The sequence below is a fragment of the Urocampus carinirostris genome, chromosome 4, assembly GCF_059441175.1.
Source record: "Urocampus carinirostris isolate Australia breed hairy pipefish chromosome 4, RoL_Ucar_1.0, whole genome shotgun sequence".
Lineage (NCBI taxonomy): Eukaryota > Metazoa > Chordata > Actinopteri > Syngnathiformes > Syngnathidae > Urocampus > Urocampus carinirostris.
This window is the reverse complement of record NC_142352.1, coordinates 51,263,902-51,287,706: the sequence shown is the minus strand read 5'-3', so window position 1 is coordinate 51,287,706 and position 23,805 is coordinate 51,263,902. Positions and strand designations below refer to the sequence as shown.

Here is a 23,805-nt window from a genome sequence, read left to right as displayed (position 1 = left end):
TACTTCTAAATCTTGATTTGCCTTGCGATTACCAAAGAATATTACTTTGGTTTTAATTAAATTTAAAGATAATTTATTTATATCCATTCATACTTTTAGGTTAATTAGTTCACGATTAATACAGGTTATCAAATCAATATAGTCATCATTTGAATAGAAAATGTTAGTGTCGTCTGCAAATATTACTATTTTCAATAGTTTTGAAACATTAAAAATAACGTTAATGTATAAATTAAATAACTTTGGGGCCAGGATAGTACTACAACTCTACGACAGATGTCCAAGTATTCAGATGACAACTCTCCCATTTTTACATATTGCTTCCTCCCCGTCAAATAACTTTGAATCCATTGCAAAGCCACATCCCTGATGCCATATCTTTCCAGTTTTTTTAATTTGTATATTATGATTAATGGTATCAAATACTTTTTTTAAGTCAATAAATACCCCGACTGCGTATCTCTTCTTTTCTATACTATGGGTGATTTCTTCTACTGCATCAATAATAGCATTGTTGCTGATCTGTTTGCTCTAAAACCATATTGATTTTCATTAATCAATTTATGTTTATCTACAAATTGTTCTAGTCTATTATTGTAAAGTCTCTCTAATATTTTAGAGAACTGAGGAAGCAGAGATTCCGGTCTATAGTTTGTAAAAATGTGCTTGTTTCCATTTTTGTATATTGGTATAACTTTTGCTATATTCATTTGATTTTGAAATTTGTCTGTTAGAAATGATAGATTACAGATGTAGGTCAATGGTTTCACAATGCTATTTATAATTTGCTTAACTAGTACCATATCGATGTCAAAAGAATCCATAGACGTTTTGTTTTTACAGTTGTTAATCACGTCTAAGATTTCTGATTCCGTAACCCCAGATAAACCATGGTCTTGGAGTTCATTTTTATCAGTGACTCAAATTGCTTACCACTGCACTCTGGGATATTTGCAGCGAGCTCTGGTCCAACATTTACAAAATATATATATATATATATATATATATATATATATATATCCATCCATTATCTGCACCGCTTATCCTCAGTAAGGTCGCGGGGTGTGCTGGAGCCCATCCGAGCTATCTCCGGGCAGTGGGCAGGGGACACCCTGAACTGGTTGCCAGCCAGTCACAGGGCACACAGGGACAGACAACTCGCTCGGTCATTCACACCTAAGTACAATTTTGACCAGTCAATTAAACTGACATGCATGTCTTTGGAATGAGGGAAGGAAACCGGAGTGCCCACGCAAGCACGGGGAGAACATGCAAACTCCGCACAGGAAGGTCGGTAGCTGGATTTGAACCCATGACCTCAGAACTGTGCCGCACACGCGCTAACCACCGCGCTGCTTTATATATATTATATATATATACTATACATACACTTCTAATCAGTGCAACTTTTGTAGTCACTCAGTGACTGTAGCCTTCAACCAGGAGAAGATGTCGTCAGGTGGTGTCCAACCATCACTGGGCGTTTCGACCCTAAACCACAACGCCCTCGAGGTGGAGGGCCGGCCAACATATACATACATCTAAATATATACACATATACAATCATACATCGGCATTAGCTCAGGAGGTAGAGCGCTCGTCTTGGGATCAAGAGATCGCAGGCTCGATTCCCGGCTCCTCTGTGTTGTATGTCGAAGTGTCCTTGGGCAAGACACTGAATCCGTAATGCCCCCAATAAGCAGGTTGGCGACTTGCATGGCTGCATAGCCGCTATAGGTGTGTGAGTGTGTGTGTGAATAGGTAAGTGTGAAGAACATTGTAAAGCGCTTTGGAAGGTCTTCATTGACTTGAAAACCGTATGTAAATGGAGAACATTTACCATTTATCCTTCGAGAGCATTCTCAATCCGGGCCCCGGTGCTGTGGAATGCTCTTCCCCCTGAGATTCGATCTGCAACCTCAGTGGAAATGTTTAAATCTAAGCTTGAAACACACTTCTACTCTATAGCATATGAATAACCTATACTTTATGTTGATAATATGTGTATCATTTGCCCTCATGTAGGTTAATAGTGTAATAATAGTTTGCAATAGTCTTTAATCTGTGCAGCCCTTTGAGACTCTTTGTGATTAAGGGCTATACAAATAAACATGACTTGACTTGACATATATACATATACATACATACACACAGACATTTTATATATATATATATATATATATATATATATATATATATATATATATATATATATATATTCTGGAAGAGGAGTTCTGGAAGTGTGGCAAGTGCAAAAGAAGGGTGGAAAGTGGTAATACTAGGTGACCTAAATGCTAAAGTGGGTGATGAAACCGTTGAAAAATGTGATTGGTAGATATGAAGTACCAGGAAGAAATGAGAGTGGGAAGAAATTGATTGAGTTATGTATGGAAAATGAGTTGGTGATTGGAAATACATTGTTTAAAAAGAGGGACGTGAATAAGTATACCTTTGTCACAGTGGATAGTGGCAAGATGGTGGACAGAGCACTGATGGATTATGTAGTGGTTAAGAAAGGGATGTTAAGTAGATTGTTGGATGTGCATGTTTACAGAGGTGAAATGAGTGGTATGTCTGATCATTTTTATGTGGAAGGAAAACTGAGAATAGATGGATTGTGGAGGGTTAGTTATAAGAAAAGTGTGAGGGAAGAGGTGAAAATGTCAGAGTTGAATAAGGCAGAAAATGAAAGAGTTTAAAGAGAGGATAAAGGAAGAGTATGAACGGGTTAGTAGAAGAGAAATGGAGAGTGAGGAAATTGAATGGAAGTGGTTTAAAGAGGCAGTGTTGAAGAGTGCAAAAGAAGTGTTTGGAATGAGAAAAGTTGGTCGAGGTATTAGGAAAGGAAGTAATGGTGGAATGATGAGGTATCAGAGGCTGTGACAGAAAAGAGACGTGCCTTTGAGGAGTGGCTGCAAGATAAGAGTGGCGATGCGTATGAAAGATATAAAGTGAAGAAAAGGTTGGTAAAAGCGTAAGTGGAAGCAGCGAAAAGGAAAGCAAATGATGAATGGTGTCGAAAGATAGGAGTGAACTTTGAGGAAAGGAGAAAAGTGTTCTGGAAAGAAGTGAAAAGAGTAAGAAACAGTGAGTCTGGAAAGGAAGAGAAAGTAAAAGATAAGGATGGTAGATTGCTGGTTAGTGGTAGTGCAGTCAGGACGAGATGGGCAGAGTATTTTGAGGAGTTGCTAAATGTGGAGGATGTGAGAGAAGTGAGAGTCAAGGCGATCGATGGTATGGAGAGAATGCCCGTGTTGGGTGATTTAAATATGAAGCCTGTGAAAACAGGGGAGGTGCGAGAGGCAGTGAAAGAAATAAAAGGGGGGAAGGCACCTGGGTTGGATGGTTGTACTGCTGAATGCCTGAAAAAGGGTGGCACAGCTATGATTGACTGGTTAGTACGCTTGTTGAATGTATGCTTTTTAAGTGGTGTGGTTCCTGTTGATTAGTGTAGTGCATGTGTGGTGCCATTGTATAAGGGTAAAGGTGATAAGTATGATTGTAGCAATTCGAGAGGTATCAATTTGTTGTCTGTATGGAAGAGTCTTGATTAAGAGGAGAGTGAGAGAAAGAACGAATGAGGTGGTGATGGAGGAGCAGAGTGGTTTCAGTAAAGGAAGAGGATGTGTGTATCAGGTGTTTGCAGTACGACAGGTGTGTGAGAAATATTTTGCAAAAGGTAAGAATGTTTATTTGGCTTTCATGGACTTGGAAAAGGCGTATGACATAGTTGATAGAGGTGTTGTGGCAAGTGATGGTGATGTATGGAGTGGGTGGAAAGTTGTTGGAAGCATTGAAGAGTTTTTATATGAACAGCAGAGCATGTGTGAACGTAGGGAGTGAGACAAGTGAGTGGTTCCCTGTGTTGACTAGTGTGAGACAGGGGTGTGTGATGTCACCATGGCTGTTTAATGTGTACATGGATGGTGTGGTGAGAGAGGTGAATGCAAGAGTATTTGGCAGAGGTGTAGACATGATGGACAACAGTGGAACAGTGTGGCAGGTAAGTCAGTTGTTGATTGCAGATGACACAGCGCTTGTGGCTGATTCTGAGGAAACATTGAGAAGGTTGGTAACGGAGTTTGGAAGAGTATGTGATAGGCGTAAGTTATGTGTCAATGTTGGGAAGAGTAAGGTGATGAAGTGTTCACGTGATGAAGTGGGCATGATGTTAGAAATCAGGTTGCATGGACAGGTGCTGGAAGAAGTTGAAAGCTTTAGGTACTTGGGTTGTGATGTGGCTGCAGTTGGTGGAATGGAGTGTGAGGTATTGCACAGAGTGAATCAAGGAAGCAAGGTTTTGGGTGCTCTGAGGAGAGTGATGAACAATAAGAGTATGAGTATGGATGTTAAGAGGGGACTGTATGAGAGTGTGATTGTGCCAACTGTGTTGTATGGTGCAGAGACTTGGAGCCTGAACGCAGATTTAAGAAGGAAGTTGAATGTTTTTGAGATGAAGTGTTTGAGGACTATGTTAGGAGTGACAAGATTGGATGGACTGAGAAATGAAATTGTGAGAGACAACTGGAGTAGTCATGGAACTGAGCAAGCGTGTTGATAAGAGAGTACTCGGTTGGTTTGGACACATGGAGAGGATGGATGAGGAGCGAATGTTGAAGAGGATCTACAAAGCAGAAGTCAATGGAAGGAGACCAAGAGGAAGGCCGCGATTGACGTGGATGGATGGTGTTATGAGTGCACTGCAGGAAACAGGTCTAAATATAATGGAAGCTAGAGCTCTTGTTGGTGATAGAAAGGAGAGGAGAGGTGTTGTGAAAGGATAGTGGGATTGTGGACGCGTTCTTAGGGATGGGCTGGGCACCCGTATGATGCGGCAGGGGTTGTTGTTGTTGAGTCACTCAAGGCGCCTAAGGATAATCTTTAGTAGCGCTAGACTCGCTTGTGGGAGGCTCCGTAGTTCTCCGAAGGAGAATCCCAGCTGGCGGTGGTATCGGGCAGACTGGAGTGCAGGGCACCGTAGCCAGAGATGCTCGGCCGCTTCTTCGTCCTCACCGCAGAGACGGCACCGATTGTCTTCGCATTTCCCCGTCAACTGTTGCCATCTTCGGAGGGAGGGGTGATGACCGGACCGGAATCTTATAAGATCGACAAGGTCTTTCTTTGAGAGCTGGGATTCTTCCTCCGGGTTGTGGTGGGAAGAGGTAAGAGAAATGAGACGTGGGTGGATAGATGGGGGGGTTGCAGCTCCTGCAAATAATGGCGAGACGAGTTTGTGAGTCTAGCAGGGCAGTAGGTTGAGGGAGGGCCGAGCCTAATTTAGCCTGCTCGTCTGCAAGGTCGTTACCCGGGAGGTTGCAGTGACCCGGGACCCAGATAAGCCGGATGCTCTTGAATGGGGAGAAGGCCGCAATTGAGGAGTTAAGGGACAGGAGGGAGGGGTCTGTTATATTAGGGTTGGAGCCATCGGTGAAAATATTCAAGTCGGTTGGGCCCAGATCCGCAAGTGTTTCCTCTGCAGTGGCAAGTTGTTGGGCAGGGGATGCAGACTTTGGGACAGGGATGAAATGGATGGGTAGTGGGGGCGCCAGAGGCCACGGAAAATTAGGGTCATGTACAGACTCCAATTCCACTGGCGTGAGGTTGAGAGAGGATAAAATGGGGGTTGTGGAATAACGCCAGTCCTCTCTCTTGAGGCGTTTAGGACCGTGCTTTTTGAGGAGTACTCTCCTGTGATCGTTGGGAGGGAGGTGGAACCATTCATCAGCTTTCCTAACAATCTACTTAACATCCCTTTCGGGAGGAGAGCGGTCGGAGCTGGGCTTCATGGAGGACAGCGTCGATGGGAGTAGATCGAAGTTGGCCCGTAATTGCTCGAACCGCGTCCGATTGACTTTTTCGGCAGGGGTAGACCAGTGAAAGCTGTCGGGCCCTGCTGTTGAACCGAAGAGTGTGCCCTGTCACCCTGACCCGAGTGACAAGGCCGCTTTCTGGCGTCCCATTTCATCTGGAGGGACGAAAGCATGACCAACTTGGGTGCCGAGGTGCCTAACTTGTTTGGGTGTTTGGGCAATTGGGTTGCCCATGGTCCAAAAAATGTTGTGTGTTTTTTTTTGCTATTTATTTCCCTTTTATTTTCTTTGTTAGTGTATGTGTGTGTCTTGCTGTCGGTCACCCCTCTTGAGGGATATGACCAAGGTAGATAGATAGAAAGGTATATACATACACATATATAAATTTATATTTATATATATACATATATACATGAAAAAAAAAACGAATAGAAAAAGGTGAATAGTGAGAACACATGAAAATGAAATAGAAAGCAAAGAAATCTAGGAAAATAGAAGAAGAAAATGCAAGAAAAAAGAAGGCTACAAAAAAGAGAAAAGGAAAAACGAGGAATTTTTTTAAAAGAATTTAAGGCTGGGAAAAATACAAGAAACGATTTTAAAAACAAAAAGTGTATTACCAATGATAAGTTAACAATGTGCACAATATATATATATATATATATATATATATATATATATATATATATATATTATCATACTAAATTATAATTTAATTTCCATCTACAGTTAAATTCAACCGAATTATACTTGTTTATATTGAGCAACTTTAAAGTAAGCAACTGAGAATCCCTGAAAACACACAACAAAATGTAAAATACAAAATATTGATTTTTTTTTCAGTGCCACAACAAGCATAAACTTTACATTAACATAAAAAGCATTTTGAAACACATTATCTCACACGGCAAAAATAGATGAAACCCCTTTACAGATCTACCAAAAACAGATAAAATACAAGACGATTGTAAAATTTTGAAGACTCAAATGATTTAAAATCAACGAGAAATCCATGGGAAAAAAAGGCAAATTGATAAATCATAAGAGGAAAAACAGCCTGTCGAAAGGAACCGGCTCCCGTCGCTCATTTCAAAAAGCCGATTCGTTCGCGAACGACACACCAATATTGAAAAAGTCCCGGCGAGGAAGTAACCAGCACCATGCTGCCGAGTCACGACGTTTCTAGTGTAGTCACACATCAACGCTAAAACTAAAGCGCACAATTACAAAAAAAGAATGAAGTCTTAACAAAAATTGAACACTTACCCTTTTAACTTGATCATCTTTGAGTTCAGTAAAGTAGTAGGCTAATAGCTGAGCTGCAATCATCCTGCTCCTCTTCTTACACGTACAACACAAAGATGGAAATGGGGGGGGGGGGTGGCGACAGAACTTTTACTTTATTCAAAACTATAAACAAGTTGAAAATAAAGTAAGTAAATAATTCTTATTCGGAATTAAAACTAGTCAGCTCGTTCATGTGTGGCACTTCTTCCTCTCCCGGCCGCGAGTCCAAAAATGAGAACCAGCAACAAAATTGTAGGGAGGGGACTGCAGGCAAGACCCTCCCACTTTCTGGCATTTGATTGGCCAGGAGTTTGACAATGACGACAAGACGCCAATGCCGCCTTGAAGAGGTTGGAAAAGGCGTATGACAGAATTGATAGAAGCGTTGTGGAGTGGGTGGAAAGTTGTTGGAAGCATTGCTAATAAGATTTTCGAGAAGGTTTGTTCAAACCTCACTTTGTGTTTGCTGTTAAAAACGTAATATTGGAATATAATATTGTGAATTGCTGTTGAGATTGTCATGATTGTTGCCGTTGTTTCCGAGAGGCTGAAGATCCGTGGCTCCCTGGCCAGGAATGCCCTGCAGGAACTGCTCGCTAAAGGCATGATAAAGTTGGTGTCCAAGCACAGATCTCAGCTCATCTACACGCGTAACACCAAGGGCGGAGATGAGGAGGTGGTAGTGGAGAAAGCATAATTGGGTTCTCGTGTTTCCTCCAATGGGCTTTTTGTGTCGGAATTTGAATTTGAATAAAATTGTTTTCTGTTTTAGTGTCAATAAATTTTCTTCAAACCACAGACCAAAAAAATAAAAAAATAAAAATAAATAAAAATAAAAAAAATTGAAGACTTTTTATGTGAACAGCAGAGCATCTGTAAGAGTAGGGAGTGAGACAAGTGACTGGTTCCCTGTGTTGACAGGTGTGAAACAGGGGTGTGTGATGTCACCATGGCGGTAGAGTATTTAGCGGAGGTGTAGAGATGATCGATAACAGTGGAACAGTGTGGCAGGTAAGTCAGTTGTTGTTTGCAGATGACACAGTGCTTGTGGCTGGTTCTGAGGAAACATTGAGAAGATTGGTAATGGAGTTTGGAAGAGTATGTGATAGGCGTAAGCAGTGTTCCCTCTAATCTGCGCGCCTGTGCAGTCGCGCACTGCCTGCACATTCTCAGCGCACAAGAAAATCTATCCAGCACAATGTTTAGACTCTAAACTTTAGAGTCTAAACTGAGTTTTTCGAGAACTGGCTTTTTCGGCTCGGCTCACTAAAAGGGTCCTAAACGGCTCTTCAGGTTGTTTTTGCTTCTTTCATCCCGATATGACCAAATATTATGTAAAATTATGCACAAAATGACTTAAATGAAGGGGGAATAGAACAAAAAAGAAAAAAATACCAAAATGAAAAATTAGTGAAAAGCTGAGAAAAAAAGAAACAAAAGTAAGAGGAAAAAAAAGAAAAATTCAGAAAAAAGCCAGAAAAAAAGAAAATAAATAAACAAAGGAAAAAAAGGAAATAGAGAAAAAAAAAAAAAAAAAAGTAACAGCTAGGAAAAAATAAACACAATGAGATTTTTTTAAAAGGGATTAAAAAAAAGTAGAAAAAACAGGGAAAAAGAAGAAAAAGTTTGTGTTGCATTCAAATAATTTCCAATTATACCAAGTCAATCTTGTTGCCAACATTGTACTTCAACTAAAAAATGTGATTAAATACAATTGTGTATCGTGCAAGGGACTAAATAAGCCCCCACAAATGTTTGTATTGTGCAACAAAAGATACCAGGAAAAAAAAGATATGGAAATCTTGTGAAAGAATGGTTGTAAAAACAAATGACGTTTGTAGGCCGTACAACCTTTGCAATAATACATTAGTCAATTCATTCAAAAGTGATTTTTTTTTTTTGCATTGCCAGAAACTGTAACGAGATGTCAAGTTTTGGACATGTTTGATAATGACTTAGTTGCCACACTTGGGATTGCTGTTTCTCACTGTTGTTTCAAGCGTTGCTGACCGACTTTGTGTGAACGCTCAGACCCGTGGAAAATTAGAGGGAACATTGAGCGTAAGTTATGTGTGAATGTTGGGAAGAGTAAGGTGATGAAGTGTGAGCATGGCATTAGAAATAACATTGCCTGGACAGGTGCTGGAAAAAGTTGAAGGCTTTAGGTACTTGGTTTGTGATGTGGCTGCAGTTGGTGGATTGGAGTGAGAGGTATTGCATATTGTGAATCAAGGAATTTAAGGTTTTGGGTGCTCTGAGGAGAGTGATGAGCAACAAGAGTATGTGTATGGATGTTAAGAGGGGACTGTATAAGAGTGTGATTGCGCCAACTGTGTTGTACGGTACAGAAACATGGAGCCTGAATGCAGATTTAGGAAGGAAATTAAATGTTTTTGAGATTAAGTGTTTGAGGAGTTTGATAAGAGTGACAAGATTGGATAGATTGAGAAATGAAATTGTGGGAGACAGAACTGGAGTGGTAGTGGAACTGAGCAAGCGTGTGGATAAGAGAGTACTCGGTTGGTTTGGACACATGGAAATGATGGATGAGGAGCAAATGTTGAAGAGGATCTACAAAGCAGAAGTAAATGGAAGGAGACCATTAGGAAGGCCGCAATTGACGTGTATGGATAATGGTGTTATGAGTGCACTGCAGGAAAGAGGTCTAAATCTAGTGGAAGCTAGAGCTCTTGTTGGTGAAAGGAATGAGCGAAGAGATGTTGTAAAAGGATAGTGGGATGTTTGGACGCATTCTAAGGGATGGGCAGGGCACCTCTATGATGCGGCAAGGTCAAACCAGTGAAAGCTTTTGGGCCCTGCTGTTGAACAGAAGAGTGTGTTGTGTCACCCTGACCCGAGTGACATGGCCGCTTTCTTGTGTCCCATTTCATCTGGAGGGACGAAAGCATGACCAACTTAGGTGCCGAGCTGCCTAACTTGTTTGGGTAGATAGATAGATAGATAGATAGATAGATACTTTATTCATCCCCGAATGGTCCAAAAATGTTTGTGTGTGTTTTTTTCTTTTTTTTTTCTTTTTTTTTTGTATGTGTTTGTCTTGCTGCCAGTCACCCCTCTTGAGGGATATCATTGGGGGCAGCACAGCAGTGCAGTTGTTAGCGCGATTTTGTTGGGGCTGTCAATGAACTCAGTCCCAATATATTTGTTTATTTAGTCATCTTTTCATCTAAGTAACTCATTTCCATTTAAGGGAAATACTTAATAATATAACAATATAATACAGATTTTGTCTGTTTTTTTTCAGAACTGGTCTACATTTTTTGGTTTGAACAAATTTATTGACACTAAAAACAGAAAACAATCATGACAATCTCAACAGCAATTAAGCACATTCACAATATTATATTCCAATATTACGTTTTTAACAGCAAACACAAAGTGAGGTTTGAACAAACCTTCTCGAAAATCAAACATATTCACAATTTCATTATATAACATCTTTGTTAGTGTCAATAGATCCGTCCAGGCCAAAGTCGATTGTCCTCGGTCTGAACAAATCCACCGACACCAACAGCAGCAAAACACAGCCATCAAGCATATTCACAATTTTTTTATATTGGACAATATGACGTGACGATATGACGTTTTAACATTTTTTCCTGACATTTTCAACATCAATTAAACAATTTTAGAGTTATTTTCTTTTAACAGTAGTTAACCAGCGTGTAAAAGGCAATACTATTGTGCAAGGGCATAGCTCTGCCATCCCACCCTCCCAAGCAGCATTCTTCCAGTCCTCTGTGTGGGTCCTTTCCCTTCTGCGTGTGTCCTCTCCCTTCTGGGTTCCACAACCCAGGCCGTTGCTGCCGGGACTCCCACAGTGTAGCTCCGGCTCCCCCCTCCGGGTGGGTGCAGACGAGTCTTCTTTATGGCTGCGTCCTAGGCCCGCCGCTCGCAGATTGTATGGTATCTGCAGCCATTTGGAGCACAGCCACGGGGGGGATCTGACTGCACCTCCATACCAGCAGGTTTCTGGAGGTCCAGATGGCGTCCTTGATGGCGGCGAGAGTGAGCCAGTCCCTGGCAAAGTCGTTCCGAGGCCTCCTCGACCGACTCACCCCGTAAAGCACGTACTGTGCATCAGGGACCTCTCCTGCTGGCAAGTCCGGGAACTTTCCTAGTTGTTCGGCCATTGTCCACAAGACCTGGGCAGCGCTGCACTCACAAAAAAGGTGCCTCACCGACTCCTGGGCGCCACAGCCAGGTCGAGGGCACGTCGAAGTCGCTGACATTCCTCAGTGGTGCATTACAGCTCTGACTGGGAGAACTTCATGAGCCACCATCCATGACAAATCTCGTAGTCTGTTTGGGAGGGCAGGATGATTGACGTTGCTCCAAACCGTTGTGGATTCGCCAAACGCAAGCCCCCGCACAGGGCTTACTGTAGCTCGCTCTTGCACAATAGCAATAAGGGCCCTGTGGTTTTGCAAAGTGTGACATTCCTGCGTTTCCAAATCAAACTTCTTCAAAAAATCCCGAATAAAGAGATGTGTTGGTGGCAAGTTAAACGAAACTGGAATCAAACGATTGTCTGGTACAAGCTTTAGCTTCCGCAAATATGAGTCCATCCAAAAACGGGTCATTGCTTGACTTTTCGGGTTGTTGGGTGGGCCCACAGCGTTTTGGAAGTGGAGAGAGACATATTTGCTTCCCAGGAAAAGCTGGAGGTCAGGCACTCCTTTCCCCCCTTTTTCCTTTTTCTTTTTCATTGTATCTCTTTTTATCCTTTCCCACTTTGAGCCCCAGACAAAGCGAAAGATGGCTCGGTCCAGTTGTAACAGCACGTTTCTTTTAGGCATAAAAATTAAACTGATTGACAAAAGCATTGGGAGGATGATCGCTTTGATGATTAGGACCTTCCCCTCTATTGTCAGTTTTCTTAGTGACCAAAAAACAAGTTTTTGCTTAACTTTCCTTGTCACGTCATCCCAGTTGGTCTCGCCTCCTCCATCCGCATTGAATTTTATCCCTAGGATTTTCTGGTCTGTCTTTAACACCGTCAGCGGGAGTCCTGCCTTTTCTGTCTCTTTCCACATTCCATAAAACTTCACTTGTGATTTTTCTCTATTTAGCCTTGACCCAGACGCCCTCCCAAACAGGTCAGTCAAGTCAAGGGCTCTTTCAACAGATGCGCGGTCAGTACACAAAATATTAAAATCATCCATGTACAAAACACACTTGGTAATTTGTCCCCCACTTCCTGGGATATTGATGCCTTCGACAAATCTATCTTTTCTCAACATTTGTGCCAAAGGTTCAATGCAAAGAACATAGAGAAGGGGAGACCTTGACCTTGACCTTGACGTACACCGCAGTTGATCTCGATTGCTTCCGATAAATTCCCGTTAATCATGAATTTGCTGTAGATGTCTCGGTATAGCAGTCCTACCCACTTGATGTATTTTTGGGGAAAACCACATTTTGGCATTACCCATAAGAGGTATTGGTGCGAGACTCGATCAAAGGCTTTTTCAAAGTCTAGGTTTAGGACCGCTAGTCGCATGTTTCTGTCTCTTGCATAACAAATGGTGTCACGGATCACCATGAGACTGTCGCTGATCTTCCTTCCCACAATGGCACAGGTTTGGTCTGGATCAACCAAGTCTCCCAAGACAACAGACATTCGTGTTGCTAGAAGTTTGCTGAAAATTTTACAGTCCACGTTTAAAAGCGTTATGGGTCGCCAGTTTTTTAAGTCAATTTTGTCTCCTTTTTTGTGCAATAGAGTAACTATCCCTATTCTGAAACTGTCTGGCATATGGTCTCGACTGGAAAATTCGTTAAAAACAGTTAACAGATCTGGTGCTAAAATATCCCAAAAAGTCCGGTAAAATTCGAGGTTGAGTCCGTCCTCCCCGGGTGATTTGCCTTTTTTCATAGTCTTTATGCAATCATTCAGTTGGTCTTGGGTAAAGTCCGATGTTAAAAAGGGGTCTTGACGCACTGATCTTGAAATATGATCTAATACATGCCCCATTTCATTCTCATATGTTTCTTTCTTTTCAAATAATTTTTTGTAGTAGTCTTCGACCAATCTGGTTATTTCACTACTTTCCTTTGTTATTTGCCCGTTTTCGTTTTGAAGTTTAAAAATCCCCTCATTTTTGCCCATAATTTTTTTTAAAAAGTAGCGTGTACATTTTTCCCCTTCTTCTATTTCTCTTTCTCTGCTTCTTATTATGATGCCTTTGCTCTTTATTTCCGCCAAAGCGTTTAGTTCTTGTTTGGTCTCTTTGATTTCATCATTAAAGTCCATCCCCTTTTCTGTTAGGATGAAATAGCGTTGGAGTCTTCTTTGTAGTCCCGACATGCGTTTCATCTCTTTAAGTTTCTTGTTTTTCCCTGCATTTTTAAAAAAGGTCTGTGTTCGTTTCATTGTCATTTCCCACCATTGTGCTCGTGAATCATACGAGTCTTGAAGGGTCTGCCAGTCTTTGTACAGCTCCCTGTATTGTGCGGCTAGAGCCTCATCCTCCAGCAGGGAGCAGTTTAACTTCCACAAACCCTTCCCAACAGTCATACCTGAAGGAAATGAGAAAGAGCAGGACAGTAGCAAGTGATCCGAAAAAAAAACTGGAATTAATCTTGCATCACTCTGTGCTAAACCCCTCGTAAATATGTAGTCTATTCGAGAGGCTCTGGCATTGTCACTACTGAACCAGGTGAAGCCCTCCTCTCCTGGATGTATGGATTTGAAACAGTCCACCAGTTTAAATGTCCGGCACATGTCTTGTAATAAAGTTGATGTTTTATCTACTTTAAACTCCTCATCGTTCCTCTTTCTATCCTTCCTACTTAGGATGCAATTAAAATCTCCTCCCACGATTAGTGGTTGATGGCCTAGCATATGCGACTGGATGTCCTCTAAAAGTTCGTACCTGAGTTGTCTGTCGGCATGGCCGTATATGTTAATGAGGTTAAAATCATTCCCTATATAAGAAAGTCTTGCTAAGATTGCGCGTCCGTCTCTCATAACAGTACTCCCCTTTATGATGAGTTGAGGGTTGTTTATTAAAATGGCTACCCCATCGTTACGGTTTTCATTCGAGCCACTCCATAATGACGGATATGGCCAAATCTCTTCCCACTGTTTATAATTTTTTAGAAAGGGGATGCAGCATTCCTGTAGTAAAAACACATCTGTTCTGATAGTTTTTAAGAACGATAAAACACTGTGAGCCTTAACCTTTGATCTCACACTTCTCACATTGATAGTAGAGAATGTAATGTTCATAATTGTTGTTAAAGTATTTAAACTAGTTAGACAAAACCGGGGGATCTGAGTCCATTCTTTGGTGATCATCGAGATCATCGAGAGTGTCACCTGTGTCAGACACATCACTTAAGAGTAGTACCTCATTTTGAGACTCACCGGGGAAAACTCTGGGACCCTCTGACTCTCAGTCTGTGGTTCCAGGTCTTCCCCTTTTTTCTGGGTTAGGGGGTGAGCCAGAGGACCTATCAAGGGGTCTCTTACTTCCTTGCCCACAAAGGGTCAGATTTTTTCCCTCCCCGACTTCCTCCGTCTCAACTTCATACAGTTCCCTTGTGGGCTTATTCACCGGCAATCGTCTTTCTTCTAAATCTCTTATCTTTGTTTCTGTTTTTTTCACCACTCCCAATTTTGTCTTACTTTTACTCCTCTTTCTAGTGCCCGTATGGGTTTTTGGAGAGTCATTCGCCTTTTCGATTTGTTTGTCTTCTCCAAATCCCGGCAATGGCGTAGCAAACAAATTTGCTAATTTGAACTCTCTTCCAGGCCCTTCCTGATTAATATGTGTTTTCGGAGTGGCAGTTGCTTTTTCTATTCGTTTGTCATGTCCAAATTCAGGTATTTTATGAGAAATCGAATTAGAATTTCCAGGTTCTTCCTGTTTCAATTTTGATTCTCTGGTCTCTGCTCCAGGGGTTTTGGTAGGTACATCTGTTTTTTCAATTTGTTTGTCTTGTCCAATTTCTTTGTGCATTTCTTGATCAATTTCATTGGGTATTTCCATAACTTCATTCATTTCCTGTTCATCTTCATTGGGTATTTCTATAACTTCATTAATTTCTTGTTCATTTTCATTTTGTATTTCCATGACTTTATTAATTTCATTGTCTTTGTTATCTTTATTCACTTCATTGTCTTTGTGACATTTATTCATTTCATTATCTATGTTGTCTGACATCATTTCATTGTCTTTGTTGTCTTTGTTAACTGCCTTCCTAGCTTTCAATTTGTTAGCAAACGAATTCGGGCAGTTTCTAAAGAGGTGATTCGTTTCTCCACAGAGATTGCATTTTCTGCTATTGATACATTCCTCAAAGGAATTTCCAATTGTTCTGCACTTTCCACAAAAAATTCGATCACATACCTCAGCCAGATGCCCATGCTCACCACATTTGCAACAGAGTTTCGGTTGCCCTTGATAGTGGATAAAGCCACGGTTTTCCCCCAGGAGTATAGTCGACGGGATTTGTTTCAGTCCCTGAAAGCCCTGAGGATCTTGCCGTAGTTGGACTGGTACCCTCCAGGCACCAGTCCAATAGCCTTTCTCACACCTCACCTTCATAGCCTGGCCTTTTACTGAGCAGTATCTACTCAACCAATAACAGACGTCATCAGCACTGATTATTTCACTAAACATTCTAACAACGACAATCTTGTTAGCATTATCAGTCAGCTTCTCCACTGTAAATCCTGAAAACTGGGACCTCACTCCCTCAAAGCGATTCCAAAACTCTTGATAAAGAGCTGCTGTTTCAAAACTCACATCAAAGCCTTTGCCAGAAGTCATTTTTATGACAGCATGTACCTCCTCCTTTTTAAACTTCAGAATCTTTTCAACAAACTTGTTAATAAAATCCGTCCTTGACATTCCCTCCGAAATTGCCACAACATCTTTGAGCAAGAATCTCACGCAGTTACGTCTCCGCCCGCCGGTATAATGCCCGGCCATGGCAGGACTCGGCTGCTTTACTTCTAACTATGTTAAAATGGTTAGAATTGTAAAATTAATAATTAACAATACTCTTAAAACCGACGCCAATGACAGTATAAACGCATAGAACGAGCAGTGCTAACCTGATGCGTCCACCATCAACCGCAGCTGTGCATCAGCTTGCACGCGTGCAAAATTTGGTTTTAAAATAATTACCGTCCTTGAGGTCTTTCAAGTCTATGATGCTCTTGATTCACGCTCAAGTTCTTTTTTGTAATTGTTTTAAGGCATGGTGTCTGCAACACAACATTTTGAAAGAGCAATAACAGACACCAAAAAAAAAAAAACAAATATGTCTGCAGCCACAAAAGATAAATTAAAACCCTAACAGCAGGGTTGTCCAAACTTTTGAGAAAGTGGGCTAGATTTGGCTCCCTGTTGGCTTAAGATTTGATTTTAAGGTTCTGTTGGTAGTCTACAAAATCGTGCATGGACTTCCTCCCTCATATCCTTCAGATTTAATTTCCCCCTATGTTCCAGTCCAGAGCCCTCGCTCTGAAAATGCTGGTCTACTAGTGATCCCAAGAGCCAAGAAGAGATCCGCAGGTTCGAGAGCGTTCTCCATCCGGGCCCCAATGCTGTGGAATGCTCTTCACCCTGAGATTCGGTCTGCAACCTGAGTGGAAATGTTTAAATCTAAGCTTAAAACACACTTCTATTCCATAGCATATGAATAACCTTTATTTTATGATGACAATATAAGGGGATGGTGTCATAATAGTCTGTAGTTTGCAATAGTCTTTTATCTGTGCAGCCCTTTGAGACTCTTTGTGATAAACGGCTATACAAATAAACATGACTTGACTTCACTGAAAATGTGTGAAGGCCTAATATTCAGCTGGGCATAATCTCTCATAATTTCACCCTCCGTGAAAGGATTATGTGGTGTTTGGCGATCAGTGTTGTAACCTCGTACCCCGCCTTTGCAGCATTTTCATTTGACTCGCAGGTTCTTGTGAAAAAACACTGCTTGGTAGGTAAAAAAGCTTGCAGTTGCTTTATCTTTTCACATTGTTCGTTTACAGTTAGCTTTTTGTAGTCTGCATGTGTTGTCTGACAGTGTTTTTTGATATATTTTTTGAAAACAGCCACAGACTCTCATCAAATTAGGCAGACTCAGTTGTTTCGGATTTCGGTGAAAAAATACTCCAAATGACACCTGTCCTGGAAGCAGCGGCCCTCACAGTCAACTTTTTTATTTACAGTACGTCCCCGAGGGTCTTCTACACGCTCGCCTATGGACCCACCCTCTGCCGCCCCTTCGGATGCTGATGAGGGGGCCTCTGTCCATTCGGAGGAATTCCAGGTACTGTACTGTTCTGACTCGTGGTTTTTTGTTGTTTTTTTTTTTCAGTTGCCTTATCTCTCGTCACTGATCGTTGGATTGTTTATTCCTTTTTTTGGGGTTGTTGGAGACGTGCCTGTGGACTCTGTGACTGCCTAGGACATTGGGTAACTTGCCTTTGATCCTTCCGGGTGACGTATTGGAATACTTTTTGTACTTGTTTGGATTACTTTTGACTTCTGGCTTTTTCCCTTGGAGTACCTGCATTTTTTCTGTTTTTCTGTTCTCTGTGACTTCCTGGTATACCTGTTGCCCTGCCCTTGGATTATTTTTGTTTTGTTTCTTGGGACTTCTGGAGCCGTCCCTTGAGGGGGGGGTTCTGTCATGATTTCAACTCTGATCACCTGGAGCAATCATGTGGGTGCCTTTTGATTGGCTGGCACTTCGCTCTTAAGCACGCTACGCCCAGACCTCCTGGTCAGAGTGTACTGTTGTTCTGTGTGATTTCCCGTTCGTCAATGTACTCAGCTTACCTGTTTCTGCCTGCCTCCGATCCGACCTGTTATCCGTCCCAGCCCCCGTAAACTCGACCTGCCTGACTTCCGCACTCCGATTGGCCACGTGATTCGAAGCTATCTCTCCGGCTCCGCTGCTGACGTCTGACGGCCATCACGTCTCCCGCAAGCCCTGAACGCTTCCTTAAATAAAGCACTGTAACGAATGCTCTGGGGTTTCCTGGTCTGTTCTGGTCTCATGATAAGTTCACCTTTGATAGCAAGCATCTTCCTCTGCTTCTTGCTGCTTTTGTGGGCCAATGGAGAGTGTTTTGTGTACATAATGCCTTTTAGAGAAACTTTAAAATGAAAAGAATTGTGCATACATAATGTTTTAGGTATGTTTATAACTCAGACCGCAAGGTTATTGATGTGCAAGCAGACAAGCAGAAAAGGGGTGAGGCAACTGTATGGCTAAATAAAATGCAGAACACGATGCACAATGTATATCTACAAAGTAGCAAAACCGCGATAAGTGATACAGCAAGGGATTACTGTAAATTAACCTATTTGTAAATTAAAAGAAAAAGGGGACTTATACATAAAAGTTAGTCATTTAATACTTCTTCTAAATTTAACGTCCTAAGAATTGGTGGGAAAGTAATGCACACTGTCCCTTTAACTATCATATCAAGGCGGGGGCCTCAAATTATCATCCTGTGGGCCATGAGTTTGAGACCTCTGAGTCTCAGGTTGCTGACTCTAAGCCAAAATAGACCAGTGTGATGACGTCTGGAATGTTAAAAATGTTAGTTTCACGCAAAAGAGATAGTTGGACTTCACGCAAATTATTAAATAACAATATAGGAGTGAGTGTGTTGTTTTTTCTAATAAATAAGGACATGTTACATGGCTGTTGCCAGACAGGTGGAGTCTCAGGGGGGGTCTCAATTGTACGGGGGAGCACAACTAAATAATACCCCCCAAGTTTTGTTTATTATTGTTTATTATTTATTATTATTTATAATTTTACCTGTTAATTAATTTTGTGCAGAATATTACATTATTAGTAGTAATATACTGAACAAAGGGACCCCCAAAACTATTGTTTTCCTGTTTTTTTCCTTGTTATTTTTTTTTTCCTTTTTTTTCACTTCCCCGGCATTTTTCTTCTTATTTCCAGATTTTTTCTAATATTGTTTCTTCTTTTTTCTTTTAACTTTGTTTTATTCTTCTTTTTTCCTTTTTAATCGTTTTTTTTCTTCCATTTTTTTCCTATTTCTTTCAATTTTTTTTCCTGCTTTTTACAATTTTTTTTCTTTTCCTTTTTCTCTTTTGTTTCTTTTCCCCTCTGCTTTTTACTTCTTTTTTCTTGCTCTATTTAATCTTTCATCTCTCTCTTTTTTCCTCTATATACTTTTTTTTCTTCTTTTGTTTGTCTTTTTTTTTCTTTTCTTTTTTTTTTGCCCTTACCACGACATCCAGTTTTTTGGGGTGGGCAGAGTGTTTCCATGGGTGGGTAACGTTCCCTCCCGGTAACGCCCCTGATATGTCCCCATAATTTCCATGAGAAAATCTTGTGTATTATTTTGTCCAAAAAATATTTGGATATTTTAAATAATTGAATACTATATTGCTTGATGGAATAATATATTTCAAACACAACATGCTCTAGTACAGAGATGTCAAACTCAATTGCACAAGGGGCCAAAATTCAAAAGACACTTAAGGTCGCGGACCAACCAGGATAAACATTTATTGAACACACTTAAACTTAATGTTTTTGGAACATAAATATGAATAAAAACAAACAAGAATATCAGATTCAAACCTTAAATCACTGATAAAGTATTTATTATTTTGCCCTAAATAAAAACTCATCTCATTAGCCATACCGCTTATCCTCATTAGGGTCGCGGGGGGCTGGAGCCCATCCCAGCCATCTCCGGGCAGTGGACACCCTGAACTGGTTACCAGCCAATCGCAGGGCACACGGGGACAGACAACTCACTCGCTCAGTCACACCTAGGGACAATTTGGACCGGCCAATTCACCTGAAATCCATGTTTTTGGAATGTGGGAGGAAACCGGAGTACCCGGAGCAAACCCGCGCAAGCACGGGGAGAACATACAAACTCCGCACAGGAAGTCTGGAGCTGGATTTGAACCCACGCAGGAGGTTCCCATGACATGAACTGAGCCGCACAAGCGCTATCCACTGCGCTGCCGTGCTGCCCTAAATAAAAACTCTAGTTAAAATCTAGTTAAATTATACAACTTAGAACTTAACTTAAACAACTTAACATTAATATAACATTCAAATTCCTTTGCTCCTATGTCAATGTATATATTAAAAAAACATAAATATCCCAAAAGATTTTTCTCTCCTTAATATATCTCCTGTCAAAAGTAGAAATATGAAAATGCTACAAAACCTAGAAATATACAAAAAAGATGTACTTTACAGAAATAACAATTCTAATCATTCCGTTTTCTTTGCTCTTATGACTCTGATTTGATCATTTGCTCTGATCGCAGCCGGACGCCTGGCATCTTTTTTGGTTTATGTTTTGTGTGAAGTCCTGTGTTGTGGAGATTCTCAGGATGGACTTTAGGTGGTCATCAGTGAGACGACTTCTGTGTGCTGTTTTGTTAATCTTCATCACTGAGAAGAGCTTCTTCTGTTGGATGCAGAGAGTGCTTCCAAACATGCACATGGTTCGAGCCGCATGAAGCCGGAGCTGAGGCATTGCTGCAGGGATAGAGTGGATGAACTGTGCGGGCCCTACAGTGGCATACTTTGTCTTCAGTGACCCATGACACTGCAGATCAATCAGTTCCATCTGAATCTGCGCAGGTGCAGTTTCAACATCTCAACTTTTTTTTGTGCTAAAAGGCAATAAACCGCCGAGCGAACTCAGCGCGTAGTGTGCTCAGTTTGTCGGCAAAGTGCGTTTTGGGGAACACTGTTGTACTGACTTGGCGCAACATCACTTGGCAACAGGGAAAGTGAGGCAAGTTGCATTTGTGTCTCTCATAAAAGCAGCTTCACTTGAAACGCCTTAACTGCGTCATACATGTCAGTGATTATGCGGTCACGTCCCTGGAGATGCAGATTTAAGGCGTTAAGATGAGCTGTTACGTCAGCCAGGAAAGCCAACTCGCACTTCCATTTTTCATCTCTCAAAACGGTGGAGTCTTTTCCTTTACTGTCCATGAACAGACAGATTTCGTTGCTGAGCTCAAAAACTCTGTTGAGAACTTTTCCCCGACTTAGCCAACGCACCTCTGTATAATAAGGAATGTCGGCAAGTTCTGAATCTATCTCCTGAATAAAGGACCGAAACTGCCGATGATTTAACCCTTTAACCCAGATAAAGTTTACAGTTTGTGTTACAGTGCTCATTACATGGTCCATTTTCAGGACTTTGCCACATAGTGCTTCCTGGTGTATGATGCAGTGATATGCTGTTAACTCACTAGTGCAGTTCTCTTCCTGCAGCTTCACTCGCATCCTTCCCACTAGTCCACATTTTTCACTGCACATAACTGGTGCTCCATCATTTGTAAGTCCAATCAGTCATGTCAGTGGTTTCATCCACAGCAAGAGAGTAGGCAATGAAGTCTTTACTTCTTTCACTCAACTGTGCTCTTAAATCAGTTACCATCTCACAAATTTGATCAGTAACCGGATTTCTACTCAGGCTTATATTTGCCAGCATGTGGTTTTTGTCCGAACATAAGACGTCGAACACCTGGATCATGCAGCTCTTCAGAAATTATCCCTCCGTAAATGGCCGGGATGATTTGGCGATCTCCTCTGCCACGATAAAACTTGCTTTCACAGCAGCTTCACTTTAATATTTTGCACGGGTAAAAAACGTCTGCTGGAGTGTCAGATTCTTCTTTAACTCTTCTGCTTTCTGTTTCTTCTGTTTTGCATCCAGGTCTTTCAGGTTATCCTTATGTTTTGTCTCGAAGTGCCGTCTTGGATTAAAATCTTTAATTACAGCCACATTAGCGCCACAAATGAGACACACGGGTCTACCGGCAATGTTAGTAAACATATACTCACCCTCCCATCGGTTATTTAAGGCTGTTTTCAGAATTAACTTTTCTCTTCGCCATTGTGAGGGGTATGTTCGGCTACCGGCTATCTGCGCGATATCTTGTAATAGCAAGACTGAATAGACGCGGGAGATGCACCGCAAGGCAGTCGAAGCGTTGTATTGTTGGATGTGTAGTTCTGTGCAGTAATGTGTTAAAGGTAAAAAAGGTATACCCTCAACGTCATATACGTCTCTGAACTTCTTAATCCAACTAACAAGTGTTGATTTTGATGGAAAGTTGCATAAATGGAAACGCTTTCGAAACTGAATCTGCACACTCTGGTATGATTTTGTCGCAAAACAGGTCTCCAGGGAGAATATCTTCTGCTGATTTTTTCCAAGACATTTTCAGGGCAACTATAGCTGCAAATGATCATCCATAGGTTCACCTTTCACGTCATGCAACAGAAAAGACATTCGTTAAAAAATGGATTTTTTTATCGGATAAAATATGGTTGCGCATCTTTTTGGGTCACTGTATGAAGGAAAAGGTACAGTGACTAAAATGTCAGAATATGATGTCCAGGGGCGGCAGCACGGCGGCGCAGTGGTTAGCGCTTGTGCGGCACAGTTCATGTCATGGGAACCTGTCGTGGGTTCAAATCCAGCTCCAGACTTTCTGTGCGGAGTTTGTATGTTCTCCCCGTGCTTGCGTGGGTTTCCTCCGGGCACTCCGGTTTCCTCCCACATTCCAAAGACATGCATTTCAGGTGAATTGGCCGGTCCAAATTGTCCCTAGGTGTGAATGAGCGAATGAGTTGTCTGTCCCTGTGTGCCCTGCGATTGGCTGGCAACCAGTTCAGGGTGTCCCCTGCCCACTGCCCGATGATTGCTGGGATGGGCTCCAGCCCCCCCGCGACCCTACTGAGAATAAGCGGTACGGCTAATGAGATGAGATGAGATGAGATGATGTCCAGGGATGAGACGGTTGTTCATATTGACGGGCCATTAATAACAATAATGTAAAATTGTCTTGTGGGCGGATATGATTACACGACGGGCCAGACGTGGCCTGCGGGCCGTGAGTTTGACACATCTGTCTGCATTAAGACAACAAAACTGAAGAGGAAAGCGTGCGGTCCCCTACAGGGTTTACTGTGCTAGACCAAAGTAATTGATTCTCAACCATAGTTACAGATTTAGCAGTCCATTGTGGAACTTCTACCTGATGCTGTAAGGCAGTATTACACACAGGCTTGGGGAGTAACGGAATACATGGAACAGTGTTACATAATTTGGATACCAAAAAAATGTAATTGTATTCCGCTACAGTTACAGAAAAAAAGACGTAATCAAATTACAGGTACATTTAGTAAAAATAAGGATTATTTTGCAGGATTACAATTTTATTTATAAGTATATTTATATATACATAATGCGCCGATACACGAATTGTGCCTATCATCATTTCATTATGCTGTCACTGACACTGGAGAGATCGAGAGAGATAGGCGTCACACACGACGTGCGCACACCACTACAACACTTCATGAGACTCACGGCACCGAGAGAATCTTTGCAGGGTGGAAATTTCGTCATTATTTTGTTCATCGAGCTGAAAAGGGCAACAACAACACCGTGCAGTGCAAGTTATGCCTTCCAGCTGTGAAACTGCTGTCATCGTCCAAGGACTCCACTTCTAATTTGAAGAAACATTTACAGGGAAGACCGCTATTATTAGCTTAAGTTAACTTTAGTTAGCTAGCGTACCTACTGATACTGCTACAACTACTACCTCTGGAAAATATTCTCCAGCTATATTTTCAGTGCTTTGTCAAACAATAGCTCTGGTTTGCTGGTAATTAAAGTCTGTCT

General features: G+C 41.5%; 1 protein-coding gene across 3 annotated transcripts in view; it reads right to left on the bottom strand.

Annotated features, from left to right (window-relative positions):
* Positions 1–7,313, bottom strand: part of LOC148368133 (hexokinase-1-like) — a 141,066-nt gene extending 133,753 nt beyond the window's left edge. For all 3 annotated transcript variants that reach the window (XR_015850371.1, XM_088334848.1, XM_088334849.1), the window contains exon 1: positions 7,077–7,313. Coding sequence is in view for 2 of the 3 variants with exons in the window: in XM_088334848.1 (XP_088190974.1) it covers positions 7,077–7,139 (63 nt within the window). In the remaining variant the exon portion in view is untranslated. The remainder of the gene's footprint in view (positions 1–7,076) is intronic.
* Between the last annotated feature and the right edge of the window lie 16,492 nt (positions 7,314–23,805).